This window comes from Triturus cristatus, chromosome 2_2 (assembly GCF_964204655.1).
Source record: "Triturus cristatus chromosome 2_2, aTriCri1.1, whole genome shotgun sequence".
In the NCBI taxonomy this organism is placed as follows: domain Eukaryota; kingdom Metazoa; phylum Chordata; class Amphibia; order Caudata; family Salamandridae; genus Triturus; species Triturus cristatus.
In genome coordinates this window covers 758,239,041-758,260,316 of record NC_140582.1, presented here as the reverse complement: position 1 = coordinate 758,260,316, position 21,276 = coordinate 758,239,041, and the positions used below count along the sequence as shown (strand labels likewise).

Genomic DNA, 21,276 nt, shown 5'->3' with positions numbered 1-21,276 from the left:
GCAACCCTACAAGGCAGGCCAACTGCCTGAGAGATAGATGCTGCTGTGTTAGCGCCCGCCTGAGCTCGTGACGAATCTTCGCCAACTTGCGGGAGGGAAGACTGAGAGTCGCCGCTACGGAGTCGGCCGAGAAACCCAGGAAGACAACTGTCTGGGACGGAATTAGCGTAGACTTTGCTTCGTTGATCACGAAGCCTAGACTCTGTAGCAGATTGACCGCCGACTGGAGCTGGCGAGTAAAGATTGAAGGACACTGCGCCATCAGCAGGATGTCGTCCAAGTAAACAATGAGGCGTATGCCGGACGCCCGCAGCCGTTCGACGACTGGACGGAGAACCTTGGTGAAGCACCAAGGGGCGGAGGACAGACCGAAGGGAAGGGTGGCAGATTCGTAGGTGGTGCCCTGCCAGAGAAATTGAAGGAACCTCCGGTGAGGAGGAAAAATGGGAACCGTCAGATACGCATCCTTGAGGTCGAGACGCACCAGCCAGTCGTTCGGCCTGGGCAGATCGCGAAGAAGATGGATACCCTCCATCTTGAAGTGGCGGTAAACCAGCCACTCGTTGAATTCCCGCAAATTGATAACGGGACGCTGACCCCCGTCCGCCTTGTCTACGACAAACAGGTTGCTGATAAAACCGTTGGGATGGGGTAGGGTTTCCACCACCGCCCCTTTGGTCAGCAGGGAACGCACCTCTTGATCGACTAGCGCGGCGTCTGCAGCGGAGACCGTGAGCGGCCGTGGAGGGAACGGTTGGAAGGGATCCCCGAGAAACTCTATGTGAAACCCCTGCACAGTTTGGAGAACCCATGCATCCCCCGTGAGAGAAGCCCATGCCGGGAAAAAATGAGCCAGACGGCCCCCTACCCTTAGAAGGGAAGAAGGGAGAACACTCACCGGAGGAATTGGAGTTGGAGGCGCCTCCGCCTCTACCACCTCTGTTCCGTCCTCGACGTCCTCTTGTAGGGTAAAAGTTACCAAATCGGGCTTGGTCCTGATACTGCCCTTGGTTGGAGCCTTGTCCTCTCTGTTGATTAGGACGGCCAGACGAGCGGGCCATGCCTCGCCCGGCCCCTCGGAAAACCCGAGGGCGAAACACCTTCTTGATTGAGGATTGTGCTCTGTCAAGAGATGTGAAGGTGTTGACGAAGCGGCCAAGTTCTTTCATAAAGGGCTCCCCGAAGAGGCCCCCTTGGGCCACCGGGCCTGCTTCTGAATCCGCCAAGTCTCCCAACTTAGGATCCACTTTGATGAGAAGGGATCTGCGCCGTTCAGTCGAAATGGCGCAATTGGCATTGCCCAGAAACACCACGACACGTTGAGCCCAGGAGGAGAGATGTTCAAGGGAGATCAACGATCCGGAGGCTTTGGCCTCCTCCGCCATATCCAGGATTTTGGTGATGGGCCCCAGGGCATCCAAAAGCCTGTCTTGGCAAGCCCGCCAAGATCTGTCAATGCCCTTCTTCGGGTCTTTAACAAACTTCTGTAGAAAAGTCGCCATACGCGGGTCGACGTCGGGGGTAGCCGCCACTTTGCCCGCCAGAGAGGGCCGAGGGCACTCTGCCCTGAGACAATTCCGCACTGATGCCTCTAAAGGCTGGCGAATATGATTGGCAACATAAAGCGCAACCTTGTCAGAGGGCGCTCATTCTGAAGACCTCGGATGCAGGATGTCTGCAGGATTCAGCATATCTGCGCAAAGATTTCCCTCATTGGGATCAGGCGCAGAATCTGCAGAATGGTCATGACGTGAAGGGCCCGCAACATTGTCATCATCCCCTTGATCGGGATCCCCGGGAATGCCGGGCGTAGATGGAATGGGGTTACTTGCCAAGAAAGCCTGCTTTAAGCGCGAAAAGGCGTCAACGTCTACTCCTGCCTCCCTGGGGCGTTTCGCCGGCGGAGGTTGAGAATCAACTGGGGCAGCACTAGAAGTGCGCGAGGCGGGGACGGCTTGCGTCACTCTGGCCAATCTATCACAGGCCTGTTCAATTCTCTGGGAGAGGCGATCCTCAAGGGGTCCCATAGCCTGCTCAACTGCTTTGAAGATAGACGCATCTACCACATCGTAGAAGTCATCGTCCCACGGCAGTGTGGCGAGTGGGTCCTCCTCCCACTGGCCCTCCTGATAAGCCTCGTCCTCATAGGACTACATAGCCAGCGCTAGGAACAATATATATATATATATATATAGCCCCGCAAAGAGCACAAAGTATGAGGCCAACCTCAATGTGGGGGGCTGGGTGACAGCCTACACTTCAGGCAAGCAGCGCTTGCAATCGGGACACAGCCCTGGCCCAACAGCCCTGGTGCAATTATATATATATATATATATATATCAAGGGCGACCTGCCAAATATGGGCCCAGCAGGAAAAACCTGCAATACCGACTCCCAAGAGCGTTCTATATATAGGCCTAATACAGACCCCTCAGCGGATGATCAAGCTGTCAGGGGCGTTCCAATGCAATTCTGCCTAAAGGCAGCAACAGACCGTGAAACGGTGTCGTGGCCGGTCCAGGCTCCAGTCCGACGATGCCTTCCCGAGATCAAACAACGCGCAAAATGCGCGGAATCTCGGGCATGCACGTCGGACGAGGAGCGCGCACACGCGCGCCCTCTAGCGGCCAACAAGGGCACCGCGAGCCGCACCAACTGCGCAGCCGTTAGGGAGGAACGCTCCCACGGCTGACCGCGAGTCCACCGAGTAGCGGTGGACTCGCTTCAAGAGCGAAATAAGGAATTCGTCCGAATCGGGGAAAAAAGCGAGACACGCGTCGATAAAATACCGGCGCGCGTCTCGCCCTGAGGCACTTAAAGGAAAATACACCTCGCAATCGGCACCAAGATAACCAAGCGTCCACAGAGGAACAAAGACACAAAATCAGTCACCGCTGCTAGAACAGCATAAAGACATGAAAGTCGGAGAATCTGTCTCCTTAAACAATACCATGAATCAACATAAGCATATCAATTCAAAAGCAGATAAAACCAACATAGAATCAAGAGATATTAAAAAATAGAACTTATCTGGCTGCAAGCAGCGAAGAAAGAGGGGGAATGGAGAGTAACAGAGGACTATATCCATAACGGAGCCTGTGATTGGTGCAGAGGAGAGGACGCTCTACCTGTGGACACTCTATTGTTTTCTTCTGTATTCCCTATGTTGCATGGGAATAGTAGTTTGGTTTTGTGGTTTTGAAATGGCTGCTATTCAATAAAGTGGAGAAAGAATAGCATAATCCTCGCCTCCGGTCCTGACCTAGAATTGCCGAACAGTGCTCAACAGGATGAACAAAAAGGGTGTTGCATTAGAGTTTTCTGCATTTTGGCAGATTCGAATCTTAATTTTCTGTGTCATACGGCCTATGTCGTCTTCCAAGTTATTGGCAAGCATCTGTGTCTCCAAAGCACGATCTCCTGTTCTTAGGATATGCCAGTGCTTTTTTATACTTTTCATAACAATATTAGAGACTGAAGAAAATACCATTACTCGTATCATTCTCTTCGTTTTTCTTTAGATTTGGGGACCAATAGAGATTCTCTTAGGCAGTACCAGGCTCTTTTAAGGGATGCTCTGATCAGTCGTTTGGGGCAATCCCTTCTTAGTAGTTCATCTGCCAGTGTTTGAGCCTCCTTAAAGAAATGATTTTTACATTTGCAAATATGCTGGATCCTTAAAAGTTTGCTGTAGGGTAAAGAAACATGCTGTTGTGTTTGATTCAATATATCCTGCATGTCAGTCATGTCAAGGCACTGGAAAAATCTACTTTCTAACTGGATCATTTTCTCAAATTGTCCTGTCTATCAGGGTAACAGACCTCTCCTTTTCCCAGCCATAAGGAATTTTTGTATTCCTTGTGAAACATGGAGCGTGGGGAAGGGTGACCAGCATCTGAAAAGGATTTTCTTTTAAAAATCAGGTGTTTTGTGCTAGTAGGCTATGATATACCAGGGTCATAAATCATTATAAACACACTCTAACTAAGAAGGGAAGATGTTCCTTCTCCATTTATTTTTTCCTAGGCATTGAGTTCTTTGTAAACACAGGATATGTTATAAATATTTGGCTACATATATGGCTAGGATAGTCCGAAAGTAAAGTGCAAAGGTAAATTAACCGATGTTTCTAGCAAACAGAACTCCTCTATTCCTGTTTCAGTTTTGTTCCATTTTGTCAGGGTAATTATCTGGCATTTGGCTACCATAGCTTTTCCCGAGAAACTGTATTAAATATAGAAATGTGGAAGGTTTTTCTCTGCCAGAAGGTATCTTGTTTAATTAGAGCCGCTTACTTGCACACATCTTGGGAATCCATTTAGTGAATACATGTCCCCATCATTCAAAACAGATTGAACCCACGTTGTTAAGAATGCCACACAAATGTTCAGAATTCACAGCTATATCTAGAGCGATGAGACACGAGATGAGCTCTTTCTCCTTTCTAAATATAGTGGTGAAGACAGTAAGACAAGAAGCTATAGTATTGACCCCCATCAAGAACAGCATTGTACTGCTAGGCATCCTTTCTAGTTTTAGACCATCCCATTTACATTGCCTGTGATTGGTATGTAAATGGGCGAGTAGTTGAGTAGACTCTTTGAGTCCAGTGTACATGGTCTCAAGCAAACAGGCTGCACTATGTCATTGTATGTACATCTACTTTGCTTTCTTGACATTTTTGCTATCTATAGAGTGAAATGCTTTTACTTGTGTATGTGAACATTACCTGGTTCCTTCAATCTCTTAATGACTACTTGTTCAAAAGGTGATTCACAACGTTGAAAAACTGGGTAAGAGGAGTATTTATCCTTGGCAAACAGTAATGGCCAAATTGGTTCAGTTACTCAAACTTCTCTGCCTTCCACAGTTTCCACCTTTGAGGGGGACTTTCGGTCTCAAGGGAAACATCAGAAAGTCCACTTCATTGTACATGGGAATGTCAAATGGCACGTTCCATTTTATTTTACCTTGGAATCGTGTGTTAGGTGAGAGAGGTGTGGTTCATCAGCGCAACAAAATCCTGTAATGCAGAGTGATAGTCCCCATGGAGTGCAGAGATGTTTTCTTTGCATCCATGTTGTCAAGCATCTTAACGCTAGTAGGTTTAGGCCAACATCTGAAAGCTATATAAGGGGTTTTGATGAATTTACAGTGGGGTTACTGCAGTATAATATAGATATCTGTATTGGTTAACAGTATAACTTAAAGTTGAGGAATATTATGTAATCAGACCTATTTTATTTCAGTTTGTAAGCAGACAGAATACAAAATGCTATTTTCTGCATTGGAAATATGAGCATAGATTAATGTATTTTGAAATACTACATTTCTTTCAGTAAAAAATCTTCTTTACATCCTCCCGTATGAAAAAGCATGCCGTTGCCTGTTCTCAGAATTATGAGGACAAGATGAGACCCTGACTCCTAAGCATGTGACGGTAATAGTTCACTTTCTAAAACCTGTTTGGTCTTTGGAGAGCCAACAACATCCAATACGCGGTATGGACATTTTCCTTCCATGTTTATCGGAGAATGATTTTTGGGACAACTTTGAAGACTCCAAGTCAATGTGATCACTATCCTCTCATGATGAAGACCGACCGGTTCAGACAACTTTTATAGTGTGCCATATCTGCATTTTAGATTCAGCCCAATGTAATGATCTGGTCCTGTAACTATAGGATTTCAGCAGCACATCACTGTGGCTCCAAAAACCTCATGCATGTCTGAAATTGCTTAGGATCCCCTACTTAGGAGACTTGGACCAGCAGTACAGTAGGTAATGGACCAGCAGTACAGTAGGTAATGTTACCCTTCTGATGAGGCCAAAGTTGATTTGCATAATGTTGGTTTTTCTTTATTGTGGCACATTGAACAAAACATTAGGGACAGCAATGTGGTCTGAAGTACACACGGTTGAGGTTATTTCATACATTACATCCGGCACTTATTTCTCAATAATGGTGTCTTGTGAAGTAAACACCGAATGTGAAAAATATTCCTCTGACACCACACATTCATGCGCCTTTATTTATCCACCACAGTTAACACCAAATATCATCTGAGGAGTACTCCTTATATAATAATCAGGTAGTTGATTTGCTAGGGAGAATCTGCTAATTTAATTTCTGGCCTGTTTCTAGGGGCTTCTACAGTATTTTCTCTAGCCAGTATACATTTTTCTGAAAGTGAGGATTCAAGAGCAGCATGCTTGGTTTGTAAAGTCTAGAGAAGAAACCTTTTCTACCTTTGTATCTAGGGGATAATCCTGGAATGAGCATGTTTACCGACTGGATCTCCATCCCACTTACTGTCTCCTACTCGCCATTTTTTAGTAGGATATCAAAAACAGTAGTGTTATATCTGGGTATTTCTCTCCAAAGATTACTAATCTAGTTCTTGGTCTTCCCTACATACATGTAAAACACAATCTGTAGCCTCTGCTTTCCACTATACAAATGTTCTGGAATCTCAAGCATAAAATGTGAGCGGGCAGAGGAATAGCTTCAATGATGAGATGGAAAATATCAATATCAAACCCACTTTCTTGATTGCTGTCTTGTAGAGAATGGAGAGCAAAAACCCTAAAACAAATATACCCACTATATTTGTGGGATGTTAAAGGCAACCAACCATACATTTGAAAGTCATACTGATAAGACAGTCTTTTTATAGGTTTATCAAATATATTTCACTATTATGAAATTAAAGTTCTATCACTATTCTGTTTTAGGCTGCTATATACTTTGTGTTACTTTTGATCCCATGGAAGTTGACCCAGCGTGGTCACCTCCACTGCAACAGACAGTCTTTCAACTTCAAAACATCTGTGGGATCGGTTTGCATGGTTGTCTAACTGTCAAGAACCTGGCCAACTTGATTGTCATTTTCAAAACTGGCCTACTCAATGGCTTCCTTGCTGGCCTCCTGGATCCTGGAAAGGCCATTAGCTTTGCCACACACTTGAGTTTCCATCAGTCCTGGTCCTCCCTCACATCTTACCACTGCAAAGAGCAACGGTGTTCAGCCCTGAACAGATCATGTTCATCTTCTCGCCTATTTCTACGAATCAGTTCATATTCTTCCCCCTGTTGTGAACAACCCCCCTACATGCTCTATCCCGCTCACTATGCACAGTAATTCAGTACATCCTTACCATTCCTAAGTTCCCAAGCCAGGCTCAGCCTTATAGTTCCATGCATTCACTGACCTTAAGGGCTACATTGGAATGACATCTCCCTGACCTTAAGAGCACTGCCATGCTTGAGCTGTTAAAAAAGTACTTAAAGAGAAAGTCACAATCCATAAGCCTTTTGGTCTACAAGGAACCGACAACCATTAACACAAAGTTATGTATGAACCTGTATGTTCCACCCAACAACCACTTGTTTATCTATTTATGACCCTTCTAGGTCCACACACACTCTGGATACATAGCAAACAGGCACAATTACTATTTCCTGAGCTTTCTTACCAAATCACGTGTCCAGTGTTATGAACAAATTTGGTTTAGGAATTTGTGGGCTGTATCCTTTTTTAGTAGTTTCTAATAGGTTATTTAAACTTCCTTGCTTATTAAGTTGGGCCACGCTTGCTAACCCTGACTCCTTCACCCACGTTCCACTCTATGACCGATACCCTCGGGTCTGGCCAGCGCTATATAAAAATTCTTAATAGGTGTTTCACCCTAAAATTGGGATATCTAGTCATTTCACAAAGTGCTCTTATTCTTCTACTTGTGTTGGATAATCTTACACAATCTATGGGCTGTTGTAGATACCCATTTGTTAGGTAAAGTAGCCCTGTTTCATTTTAGTTGGAAGCTTACAACTAAGTGTGATGTGAATTTGTCTCACTGGTTCTGATGCACATTGGCAGGGGAAATCTAGGAAGAATAATTTGGAACATAATTTGCACATTTACATTTTTTAATAGAACTGCATATTAGAACTGTCTCTATTTTTCACCTTCACAAATGAATGAACATGTGCTTGTATATTTTTTTTTAAATACTGGAATCTTGTTTAGTTATGAACATTGTTTTTCTTTAGCCTTTTCTTAACAGCATCATTGTTGAGAAGTTTGTGAAAAATTTACCTAAATTGTCTTATTTGAAAAATGAGAAATAATACTATGGAATGGCTGCTTTAATTGATGGGTCTTTCAATACATTTCCTAAGACCATAGGTAAAATTCACTATATTTTTTGGGCAAAATGTGATTTATATGCTTGCATACTGTGATGCTGATTTATAGATTAATGGATGTTCACACCTGTGCATGGAACTTACTGTGGCAAGCAATATACTAGTACTGTAGCTTTTTTGCAGGGCCAAATGGGAATGTATAAATTGTAGCTTGAAAGAGAGAATGTTGGGACCGTGCAAAGTGCAATGAACACCCACAAACCTGTAACTTTGTTGCTAAATGGAACATTGTACAGCTAGTTTTCCACCAAAACTGTTTCCACAAAAGGGACGAGTAATTGCTTTTCCAGGGTACGTAAGGGAACACTGCCATATTCCATGGAGTTTAAGGGCAGGGAGTTAGTTAACAACACCTGGAAAATGTTGTGGAGAAAAAGGTTTAAAAAAAATACAGATCTCCACTCTTACAAATGCATTCTGTACACTCAGTTTATATCAGCTGGAGTAAGTAGCTTGGAGGAGATTTATGCATGGAAATCTACAATTGGTTTAGATTTTCATACATTTTTTAATTCATAAAAGTAAAGTCTCTGCAAATTATAGCAGTAAATCCAAGACACTTATCTTTCCAACATTTTCTTATTATTATTTTTGTGTATATCCGGATTTATGCCCTTTATTCTTTAAGGCATCTAATGTCAATTCCCTGTTTTGGAGTTGTTCATTTGAAGGAAATAGTTTGGAATGGTTTAGTATATATAAGAGTTGGTAGATTGTGAAAATGTTTGTTGCCTAACCTATTTTGTTGTCTTTCTTTTTTCTGCTGTCCGTGACTTCGTTCTGGCATGTGACTCTTCATTGGCTCTTTTTGCTGTATGTAAGCGTCTTCAACTGTACGGATACCTTGCAACTACTAATGGTGTATGTAATTCTAACTGTGTATTTCTTTCCTGTTTTGTATGAAATCTTACTTATTTGTATTGCGTAATATTTGTTTTTTTCTAACACTTAATATACCCTTTGTTGTCTGAATTCACATGTAACTGTTTTTCTGAAACGTACCCTATTTTCTGTCCTTATATTCTGCATGGTTCTGGTCAAAAACCTATTTCACTACTGATTTAGAATAAAGTACCTTTCAAAATGACTAATTCAACAACAATTATTCTTTAATTAGTACGGTTAACTAAAAAACTGATTACTTTTCTAGGCAGCAATGCGCCTAAAAATGAAATTGTGTTATTTATGTTCTGGTTAAATTAAACTAAAGCCCTACTAATTTTCTTATAAACAGGTAGTCTATTTAATGTATTACAGTCATCAGATTGTATGTCTACTTTGACAGATTTAAAGGACATCATTTTAGAAATGTGTCCTACCTTTCCACTGGAAAAATTCACGTGTGAATCAAAAGACTAGGCTGATGGCAATGAGTTTTAATGTTTTATGGTTTCTATTAATTCATAAACAAGCAAGCATCCAACAACTGTTTCTGAGAAAATTCTGCTTCCTCAAGGCCATTCCCATTCAGTAGTAATGTTCGGGTTACATTTGTAACCGCCATATTGTAATGTGTTCGCCATGAACTGCCATTTCACACTTAATGTAATCCCCAGGTTACATACATTTGTTTTCATTTATTTTTTTAAAGTTTCCAACTTTCATGATAACAAAGACATAAATCAGTGCTACACATAAAAAAAATGCACAGCACGAACATTGGGCATGTCTACATCCAGATATGTAAAGATATGATGTCTACATCAGATCACATCAACATATTGACTGGTGCTTGTTGAATAAACATAGAGCATCTCTATAACATGGGTACAGTATTGTGGACATCCCAGCACCTCCAAATCATGGAATTAGACAGAGCACAGCATCTTGTGGTTTACTCCCATAGGGGTTATAGTCCAAATGTCCAGCTCGTGTACCCGAACCCTCACACCAAGGTTCAAATCGGATGTTCCTGCAGATAGTCCACCAGGGGGTCCAAGAAATCCATGGAGAGAGATGAGGCAGGCAAGAGTTCAGCGTAGGTCGTTAATTGATCCTTGCAGTAAATAAAATCTGTTAGCCCTCTGGCCCATCTACACGTCACCCTCCGCTTAGCCAGCAACAGACCCAGTGCTGCAAGTTTTCTATATGGTTATTGTATTTCAGCCCTATACCCCAGGAGCGCCAGCAGGAGGGACTCGGGCATGGGGGTACCAGTCGTCTTGGACAATGCAAAGATCACGTCGCACCAATACCTATGAACTTCATGAAACTGCCATGCAAGGTGCAATATTCCCACCCCCTCTTGTCGCCATCTTTCACAGAGATCATCATTTCTTAATTTGTACTTGTGCAGCCTCAGGGGGTAAAGTAGGTGCGATTGATGAACTTAAAATGTATAATAAGTAAGTGACTGCTTGCTGTGATGGCTTCTGTCTGTGTGCAGCAGTATGTCCACTGCCCTTCAGTCATAGGCAGCTCCTTGGTCATGGTCCCATGCCTCCCTAGCCCCATGTGTCAACGGTGTCCTCTCTAATAGCACAGTTCGGTATGTGCTGGACACAGCTCGAGCCAGCCCTGTTCTTTTTAATAAGGTGTGCAGTGTACGGAGAGTGGGGGGTTCCTGAAGGAATCCCGGGATATTGGCCCTGAGTTTGTGTTTCAATCTTATATATAGGAATACCTCCAGTGGGGTGGTGTTGTCTCCAGTCAGGAGCTCCTGTCTCTCCTTAAATGTGCCCCTCTCGTAGAGGTCACCCTAAAGATGTAGGTTTCTTTTGCGAAGCATCTCTTGACATACAGCCTTGTGGGTGACTGGTGCACATGGGAAGTATGGGAGGGGCACAAGTGGGGAATGAAGTGTCGGCTTGCCCACTTTTCTGGCAAGGCGCTCCCATGCATGGTTGGTGCAAGTTACCATATCATGTGCTATCCCTTCCCCAGGGACTCGCGTCCCCAGAAAGGAGGTTGTGGGTGTAGGTGCCATTTATCCCTGCTCGATGGCCAGATGTGGGATAAAGGGCGGCAGGTGGAACCAGTATACTGCGTAGTGGGCTTGAGCACTAAGGAAATATAGTTCCATGTCTGGGCTTCGAAGCCCCTGCCAGAGAATGGTTGCGTCATGATCTGCCATCACACTCTGGGCTGTTTCCCACCCCATGCCAGTCTGAGCTACGTTGCAGAGTGTCGAAAAAAGGACGTTCCGGGTTATAGGAAATGTTAATAAATAGATATAATACTTTAGGTAGTATTACCATTTTCATCAGTACCCCTCTGCCAGCCAATGAAAGCGGCAAAGTGATCAATCGGTCCACCCAATTAGTAATAGTTTCAAAGACAGTGCCATAGTTTGCACAAAGTGATTCCTCCTTATTTCTCTTTATTAACACGCCTAGATATTTTATTTCTAGTTCGCACTACCGCAGCGGAAATTCTGGAGTAAACTGTGCAGAGTTGGGGGTGAGCGGAAAAATCTGCGATTTACTCCAGTTGTTCTCTATCCCAGAGTAGGAACCAAATCTGATAAATTCTCGCAGGATCGGGTTCAGACCAATATGCTGTAGGCTTAAATAATGGGTGATTTAGTCCATGTACAATTATATTAATATCTGTTGGCAGGGATATTGTATTCTCTATAGTGTTGCTGTATTATGGCCGCAACTCGGTTCAATGGCTAAGGCAAAAAGTAGCGGGGATAGGGGCAGACCTTCCAGGTGCCATGCTTGGAAAAGAATCCATTGATCTGTATAATGGCCTCAGGTTAGGTATTAAGTAACTTTATCCACGCCAGAAAAGGCTGAGGGAGGCCCATTCTGCCCATTCTGGTAAACATGTAATCCCACTCCAGGGAATTGAAGGTCTTCATGGCGTCCAAAAAGATCCCTGCTGCGTTCATCTCCGGGTCGATGTCATGTAGTAGCGCGAATGTGCTGCACAAGTTATGGGAGGTGGTCCTACCAGGGATAAAACCTGCCTGGTCTGGAAGGACAAGTCCTTCGATCAGTAATGACAGCCTGTTTGCGATAATTTTAGCTAGGATATTGGTGTCACAATCAATCAGCGACGGGTCTATCGGCCTTGCAGTTATTTGCCTTTATGCCCGGTTTGAGCAGGGATATGATCATGGCTTGCCGCATAGTCATGGGAAGGGTCCCAGTCTCCCTGGCTTCTTCAAAGACCTGTATAAGGAAGAGGACTAGCCCTTTTATATAGCTTTTGTAGAAGTCTGCAGGCAGCCTGTTGGGCCCTGGGGCCTTGCCTGAGCGCAGATTCATTATTGTGGGCTGGATTTTGTCCTCTTCGATATCGGCAGAAAGAAACTTCCCCTGAGAGTCATTTATCCACCCGAGGGCGGTGTCCTCCAAGTAGGACGCTATATCAGGTAGTGCTCTGGTGTCAGTGTGGTAAAGTTTTGTGTCCTATTTAGTGAAAACATCAACGATAGCCCATGATTCAAAATGTCTAGTACCCTCTTCATCCAGTATTTCTAGAATCTGATTGACAAATCTGGGGGGCTTGGTTACCGCAGCCAGAGCACTACCGGGGTGCTTCCCTTCGCCTTAAGATCTGGTCACGTGGCATTTAGAGCGGAATTTAGATTCACGCTCCGCCTCCATGGAGTATTCAATTAGCTGTGTTTTTAGCAAACCCCTCTACTGCGGTGTGGGGGCAGAGGTCAGGTGCTCCTCAGCCTGCTTGATGTCTCTATCCAGTCTATTTAAAGTCTCCCTGATGGACCAGAGAATCACTCGGCTCTTGGCCATGCATAATCCCCGTATAGTTACTTTAAAACTTTCCCATATGCGAGTGAGTGTTAACCCCCTCCAGGCGGCGAGTCTCACTTCCCCGCTCCCCCCATCATTCAAGCCAACAGCGCTCTGCTACCTTAAATCACCACTGACAACTTTCTTGGTGCCTGAAAAGGTTGCAGTTTATTCGTATAACAACAATTAATATATTTGTATCACATTGCTCATGGTTATGAACACGTTGCATTACTAGCATTATTGACCCAGCTTTTTCAATCACCTGGGAGGGGAGGGACCCCTTTTTTGGGGTTTCTGATTTCGAGTCTAGGCTTCAGCTTGCTACCGATTTGGCGGGTTTCTGTTTGGACCTGTCCGAGCCGCAAGCGCCGTCCCGCTCGCCCTGTACCCTTTCGTGGGCCCTCCCTTCTCCCAGAGGTCCCTGCCGGGTGGCATCCCATGGACCTTTCTTGAGCATCTACTCTATTTTCTTGCGACTGGGTCCTTTGCTTTCTTCTCCTTCTGAACCCCTGCCGTGAGGCATCCCCAGGGTCATGGGAGAGCATTATCTCTAATCTTTGCTGGCGGCATGCCGCCCTCTGGCTCCCTCAGTGCCCCTGCCGTGCGGCATCCCAAGGACACTGTGAGAGCCTCCCATCAATCTTCTAGTGAGTTCTTCACTTTTTTGCTAATTTAGTTAGGTTAGCTCCGCCATGCTCCCTATGGTTTCTCGATCAGAGGGAGCTCCCCCCCAAACGACCCCTGCCTTGCCCTACCGTTATAGGAAACCCCTCTGCTCCAGTACCCCTACAATATTCAGTAGAAACATATCCATGCCCACCCCTGTGAGGTGTACTCCGTCCTCCATGTGGTACCCCGGGGATCTTAGGTTTATGAACCCATGCCTTACGAACCCCCACCCATTGGCCTTGCATACCTTTGCCATAGTAATATTGAGTTTTCTTCTGGACTTCTCCACTGCTCCCAGGTCTATTGCCCCCCGCCAGGCTTTCCGCACTATAATCTCTGAATAGATTATATCTGCGGGGCGTACCAGGCGCGCCACTGCCGTGAGGCCCTTCTGCATGTCTTCCAGGAGTGCCCTCCGCCCCATTGTTGCCAAGTCATTACCGCCCAGGTGGACCACCACTGCGTCTGGCTCGCTACCCCGCTGTAAAGCTTCCCGCACCGTGTGCAGCAGTTGTCCCCATTTCATCCCGGGGTGCCCCAGCCATTCTATTTCAGTGTCCCGTAGCCATATTCCGCCAAAGTCCCGTCTGGCCGCCGCCCACTGCTGAGCCCGCGTCACGTAGGAGTGCCCCACGATCCACACCTTCTTCTGTGAAGCGTTCGGACCTGGAAAGGAGAGTGCGGGGGGGGGAGAGAAGTGTGGGCTTAGTACATCGTTGGGCGTATGTACCGCTTGTATGCGCCGGATGCCCAGCGCCCTATCCCCTTTATTACACCACCGCCCATGCCTAGCCCTGCCGATGTGGTGGCCGCCCCTATTCTAAATGAATGTGACCCATACTCCCGTGCGGGGAGAACCAATGCACCTAGGGTCTTCCTCATTACTGCTATGAACTGAAAGCGGCTGAGCAAAGACCCATCCCATTGCTGGAAAAGCGGCCCTTTCTTTCCTTGCCCGCTCTCTAGGTGCTCTTTTAGTAGATACACCGGGCAGTGATCAGCGTCCTTCGTGCAGTGTAATCTGGTCCATATCCGTCTTGGACCGCCGTAGCAGTATGTCCATGTGGCCTTTCTACATGTCCACATCCCCTCTGTGTATGCATGCCGCTCCTGGGTACACCACTGAAGGGGCTATCAACTCGCTGACCCTGTATGCCACGAAGAATGCCACTGAAAACGCTGTCTGGAATAATGTAATTTCCTGTCTCGATGAGCAGATCCCGGCCAGGGCCCCCAGCATCTCCTGAAGCAATTTGAAGTGGATGGGACGCCTAACGTCCTCTGTTGCCCGCTGTAACCTACCCCACCCTTTCATAGCCATTCGACATTCAAACGCCTTCGTTGGGTCTTCACGCCCTGCCATCTTTGTGTAATGTGCTACTGCACTTAAATGTGCCTGGGCCCATGTTTTCAACTTTCCTTCTCGGAAGGCCCAATCAATGAATTCTAGGACTTCCTTTTGAGTGGCCCATTGACCCCTCTTTAATCCTGTCTTGCCCCTGAATGTCTCCCAGCATTTCCTGTAACGGATGTTGGTCTTCGGGGCCAGTGCATTGTCCAGTAACCACCTCAACCCGGTTCCACCCATGCCCACGCTTCCTCCGGCATCTGGGTCATCCTTCTGTCTGCGCCTGGGGCCAGCTTCCTGAATTTTTCCCACTGGAAACGAGAAATGGCATCCGCAACTAAGTTTTCCACTCCCGGAATGTGTCTTGCCCTCACTGCTATGTTGCCTTTCAATTGGCAGCCCACTAGTTTTCGCAGCAGGGTCGATACTGCTGGGCATCGCGCAGCTCCCGTGTTGATTGCCTGCACCACTGCGTGGTTGTCAGACCATAGCGTGATTTGTCTATTTGCTAGTTGGGGGGCCCAGATGTGGAAGGCTACTACTATGGGAAAGAGCTCTAACAATGATATGTTTGCGGTTAGCCCGGATGCGTGCCAAGCCTCTGGCCATTCCCCTGCCGACCAAGCCGTCCCTAGTATTGCCCCGAAGCCGTACCCCCCTGCTGCGTCAGTGTAGAGTTCCAACTCGCTAGCCGGTACCCAGGGGGCCCGCCATATCAGAGTGCCGTTAAACTCTGTCAGAAAACTCTCCCATTGGCCTAGGTTGTCCCTCACTCCCTGTGTGATGCGAACCCTGTGGTGCCTCTGTGTCATGCCCCTCGTGAGCCAGGCTAAGCGCCTGGCGAATGCGCGCCCTGCGGGAATTACCCTTATGGCAAAGTTCAGTTTCCCTAGCAGCTGTTGTATCTCTCCCAGTGTTGCTTTCTTTTGTTGCCTCAACCTCTTTATGTCGCTACTTTCTCTGGTGGCAGCTTGCATGTCCCTGCTACCGAGTCCAGTTCTATCCCCAAGAACGTCAGTTTAGTCGCGGGACCCTCTGTTTTATCCTGCGCTATAGGGATGCCTAGTTCCTACGTCATCACCATGAAATTACTGAGGAGAGTAGCACAGTCTTCTGTGTCTCCCTTCCCACAAACAAGAAGTCATCCAGGTAGTGGACTCGCCCCCCTCTCGGTGTCCGTTTTCCCAGTTCCCATTCCAAAGAACTGCTGAACGCCTCGAAATGTGCACATGAAATTGAGCAGCCCATCGGGAGGCACCTGTCATAGTAGTAGCCCCCATCTAATTTAAAACCCAATAAATGGTAGCTGTCTGGGTGTACTGGCAACAGTCTGAATGCTGATTCTACGTCTGACTTGGCCATTAAGGCCCCCGTCCCTTCTTGCCTAACCAGGTCCACTGCATCATCCACCAAGGCATAGGCCACCGAGCATGCCCCCTGTTCTAGCCAGTCGTTGACTGATTCCCCCACTGGGTATGAAAGGTGGTGAATTAAACGGAATTTACCCGCCTCTTTTTTGGGCACTATACCCAGCGGGGATACTACCATGTCCTACAGTGGTGGCATGTGGAAAGGGCCCGCCACCCGGCCCAACCTGACTTCCTTTTCTACCTTTTGTTTCGCTACCTCGGGGTTGTCCTTGACTGACTTTAAGTTCCTGCTCTCCCGTGCGCCTTTGGGGCCCTTGTATGGAATTGGAAAACCCTGCGTGAACCCCTCCGCTAGCAATTGCTTGTCTGCTGTTTTGTGGTAGCCGTGCAGCAGGTGTAGCTGTCTGCCTGTTTTTATGGGTTTTGGGAGCGCCTGTCCTCCGCCCCCTTCCCCCCTGACCCCTTCTAACGGGGCCCGCTTCTCATTTCTTTGGGCCCGTCTTTGGTTTATCTGCCGCTGGCCCTGTGGCTCGCCGGCATCGTATAGAAGGGTGGTTCCCCTCACATGACCCGCATGCATGCTTGAACCTGCATGAAGCCCCCCACTTACATTCGTCCTTGTCAAACTTCCAGCACGCCTTGCTGGACTTGGTGGCTGACTGGCTCCTCCCCTTGGGATCTTTTCCTTGCCCTTCAAGCTTGCCCTTACTCCCGTAGGGACGAAAATTACTCTCCTTTGCGCCAACCCCTTCCCTGGCTGCCACCATGTGCTTAGAGTAGCCTTCCATGTCTTGGCAGTCCCAGCCTATCGTTGGCCACACTTGCATTTTTTCCCTGAAGCCTTCGTCATACTGCAGCCATGCATCCCCCTGAAACCGCTGCTGCGCCTCGTGCACCTTCTGCTCATACAGGATCAGCGCTGCCGCATTCTGTGGGAATTTTTCAATGAAAACGCATGCCAGTGTCCTAAAGGCTTTTAGCCAGTTTTCTATGGTTCTGTCCACCCTGGGTTTCCTAGGGTCCCTCCTGTCCTCATCCTTCTTGTCCTGCGCTGTGAGATCTAAACCTGCCTGCCACACTTCGAGCAAGGAAAAAATGTCTATAAATTCTTTCCTCCAAATTCTCTCCTTTATTTTGAGTGGGATGAGGTTGGCCAATCCCAGCAACCTTGTTGTTGTGGGAGGGTCGCTTGGGGATGGGCGCATGTACTCGCTCGCTGGTTTTCCCTCTCCCGCCCCGGTTGTAGATGAGCCCTCCCCTACCAGGGCCCCTGTGTGCTCCTGTGCAGCTTGCTCAGCCCCTGCTTTCTCACCCTGTCCTGCCTGGCTTAACCCCGTTGGCTCCTTGTCTGCCATCCTGGCTGCCTGTACCCCTGTGTTGGCCGTTTTGTGGTTTGCTGGGCTCTTTACCGGACCCCCTGTGCCCCAAGGTGCATTCCCCGGGAATGGGACCCCCCTTCCTGGCCATTGCCGCCAGGGTAACCATGGTGGTGGCTGCATAGACCCCTCTGGCCAGGCCTCCCCTTGGAAGTCCGTTCCCCCTTGGCCTGTACCTGTTTGCCATGGGGAGTGCATGTGCCACGTCCCCTGTATTGCCATATTGTCCCCACCCCATTGGAGTCCCGTGTTAGCCTGTAGTCCCATTCCGTTTTGGGGCCCCGGACCCCCTTTGCGCCCCCGCGTGCTGCGCGGCAGTCCATGCTTACCCTGGGCGCTCTTCTGATGTCCTTCCTGGGGGGCTGGCGTGCTGGCTACAGACCCCTCGCAATCACTGCTATCTTCCGATTCAGAGCTGACCACCTGTTCTGGCGCCGTTGGAGCTCTTCTTCTTGCCGCCTGGGGGGGGGCTTCCCTTGTTGCTTGTCTCAGCTTTGCTCTTGCGGGGGCTGCCGTTTTGGCTGCAGACCCCCCCCCTTTGCCGCTTTCTTTGGTGGTGGCGGTGTTGGTGATGCTTGGCGTTGCCTCTTTCCTTTTCCCAGGGCCCCTTCCTTGATTTGCTGGTCCACCCAGCTCCGGCCTTTCAATGCCACCAGAGCCCTGGCTTGCTCCAGCATGTCCTGCAAATCGTCATCCAAGTCGTGCTCCTTGCGTTTCTTCGGGTCTTTCTTTGCTGCAGCTGGCTTCTCCTGCACCTCCCTGAAGCGGGCCGGGGGCTGTTTCTTCCTCCCGGTGCCCCTTTCCGGCTTGCCATCTTTGTTACCTCTTGCTGGCCTCCTGTGCACTCCTGCGCAAAGAGAAGCTATTGTGCTGAAATCCCACTAGCAGAAAAGGATCCTGCCCCTTTAAGGGAGCGCGCCACTTGTGAGAGCGCTTCCCCCTGCTTTCTCCGCCTTACGAGCCGATCAGCTGGGCGGAAATGCCGGGGGCGGGGAGGGGCGGGGAGGTCGAGGCTGTTGCTGCCTCAAGCGTGCTTTCAAAACACGGCCCCCAGCGATGCCGCGTAATGGCAGGAAAGTAAGATCGAACTTCAAAGGGAAAGGCAGTAGTTTACAAAGCAAATGTGGGTACAAAGTTTCCTCTCAGCGCCTGCACACCCGATAACAAATTCCTTCTGCCAGAACGCAGACAGTGCATGTAGCCACGTGTAGGTCCCCCGCTTGTGCCTCCCGGTTCGAGCTGCCGTCGGTGGTGGCGGCTCCACTCCTCTCGTGCTCTTCCGGCACCGCGTCGGGCGCAGCCTATGGTACTTGGCAGCTGGATGCCTCGCTCCCCTGGAAAAGGCGAAGGCGGACGGGGGCTCCTGCGTACGCAGCCCCGGTGTTTTCGCTCAATACAGCGGTTCCCTGTGAAGCACTGTGGACGCCCGCTGCAGGCGCTGCCGTTGGAGGGAAACCAGATGCCTCGGCCCCCTTAGCTTGGACCATGATGGCGGGGGTGGAGGCTCTTGTGCACGCTGCCCCCGTTCTTCCGCTGCTGAGGGATCGCCGTCGCCGGTTCGTGTTCGCTCACGGTCTCCCCTGCCGCTCTGAAGTCACCGTCGCTTGGCAGCGTGGGCAGGAACGTCGCTGGAGCCTGCAGAGTCCTTGCCGAGCTCGTTTTAGGCGCGAAAAGCCCGATGGTCGCCTCCAGGTAAGCCGATTCTTCTTCCTTTGTCCTAAACGCGGGGGGGGATGTGTGACCCCTTTTATCCCCCCTCCTGGCCCCTATGCTCGACCCCTGATTTGGGGGGGGGGGCTTGTTTACGCCAATGGGGGCCAATCCTGGCCCCCGTCGGCCTAGCCTATATGCTAATGTAGGAGGGGGGCGGGTGGGGGAGGGCCTCCGCCCCCGGATGGCGTTTTGCCCGGGCCTCTACTGGGTCCGGCTTTGCCTACCCGGCCCGGGTCCTGAGATGCTGCCTATATTGCGGGGGAAGTATTCAATAATTTACTGGGGCATTTCTTCAAGGAAGGCACTGTCTAGCAAGGTTGTGGGCTGTAGCCACCAGAAGTGGTATGGGGACGGATTGCCCACTGGTGATAGCCTCATGAGCACAGGGGAGTTGTCTGAGAAGGTTCGCACCAGGTGTGTTGTCTCCCAGGACCACCTATTTCGCCCTTTCGAGAGCAACCACAAATCAATTGGAGACTAGCTGGAGTGCACGCTGAAATAGAAGTTACCCTACCTCCCCAGATAATGAAGGTGGAGCCTATTTCCAGGATGCAGCCCCATAGATGCAGCCCCATAGATTGGCATTGTCAATGTTGGGGGCATACTAGCACACCAGGGTCACTATGTGCCCCACCAGTCTGCCCCACAGCCCACTGAAACTGCCCTGTGGGTCCTGGATTGCCTCGGGCGGGCAGAATCCCATGCTAGGCTTAAGGATTGATGTGCCTCTAGCATATGTTGAAAAGGAGGAGAAGCAGCTATGGGCCGCCTATCTTCTCCCACAAATGGGTGTAACTGTCGGATCAAGGTGGGTTTCTTGTAGCATGGCCACCTGTACTTTATCTAGGTAGCCTAGGATCTGTCTGCGTTTGCACAGGTCTCTAAGTCTCCACACATTCCATGTCATAAAGGTATAACTGGGGGCTTTATCCGATCTCAGTCTTGTCGCATCCAACCCTCTATCGTAGAGCCGGAGGTGTCTGTGAATTCTGTCATGTATGGTCTGTGTGAATTGTGTTTTATGCATTCGTAGCTGTGGAAAGTCAGGATTCGCCCGTGCAGTGCTAAGTTGTTTAACCTTTGTGAACCTAGTCCCCCCCCCCCCCCCCCACCTACAGCCCAAACCTGTAAGTGGATAGTAGCGCCCTCAAACAACCCTCTATATAACAAGTCTAATCTACATTTCGGAGACAAAATCTAGCACCTCAGGGTAAATACACTCATTTGCGTCAATGAGAAGATTTACAATATGCGTGCCCTGTATAAGACTGTGACTAAAAAAGACATTATATGACAAAATAAATAAAATAACATAACTTCAACAAATTTGCAATGCTCAGGGTATTCCCACTGGGAAAATGCACCAGAGAGACCGTTAGCGCACCTCGCATAGGCGAGGGTGCCCGGGAAGTCATTATTACATGGTGAACTCTTTAGTCCCAGTGTTGCTACCCGGGGTCCGTGAGTGGCCATTTCCACTTGGGCCCTTAAAAATTGTCGACTGGCATGTATATGAATGAAATGTCTAGTCTTGCCAGTTGTTTAGGCAGCCTCCACCCCGATGCCACTCGTCTTCAAACTTCTTAAGGATCTGGTGATGTTCGCCGGGAGCCGGGCTCTTCATCTCGATTCGTGGGTGAGCGTCTACCAGTAGTTTTCAGGAATTCTTGAGTTTGTTACTGGGTATTGAAGATGTGTGTCTTCCCTTGATGCGAAATCCGCAGTCTGGCAGGGTGGAGCAGATCATCTTTTTCCCTTGCAAGCCTCAGCACTGTCGCAATCTTTGTAGTTGAGTAAATGCACCAGTATCGGGCAGGGTGGAGAGCCCGGCAGCAGTCTGGCCGCAAGTGACCGATGGGCCCGCTCCACCACCAGGACTTTGGAG

The 21,276-nt window shown here is 48.5% G+C and overlaps 1 protein-coding gene across 7 annotated transcripts in view; it reads left to right on the top strand.

The window, feature by feature from the left end:
- Positions 1-21,276, top strand: part of MICU3 (mitochondrial calcium uptake 3) — a 547,440-nt gene that overhangs the window by 345,977 nt on the left and 180,187 nt on the right. For 4 of the 7 annotated variants that reach the window (XM_085642030.1, XM_085642027.1, XM_085642028.1 and 1 more), the window contains exon 8: positions 9,032-9,070. The exons of the other annotated variants lie outside the window; for them this stretch is intronic. In XM_085642030.1, coding sequence (XP_085498156.1) covers positions 9,032-9,070 — 39 coding nt within the window. The remainder of the gene's footprint in view (positions 1-9,031; positions 9,071-21,276) is intronic. 7 annotated transcript variants of the gene reach the window in all.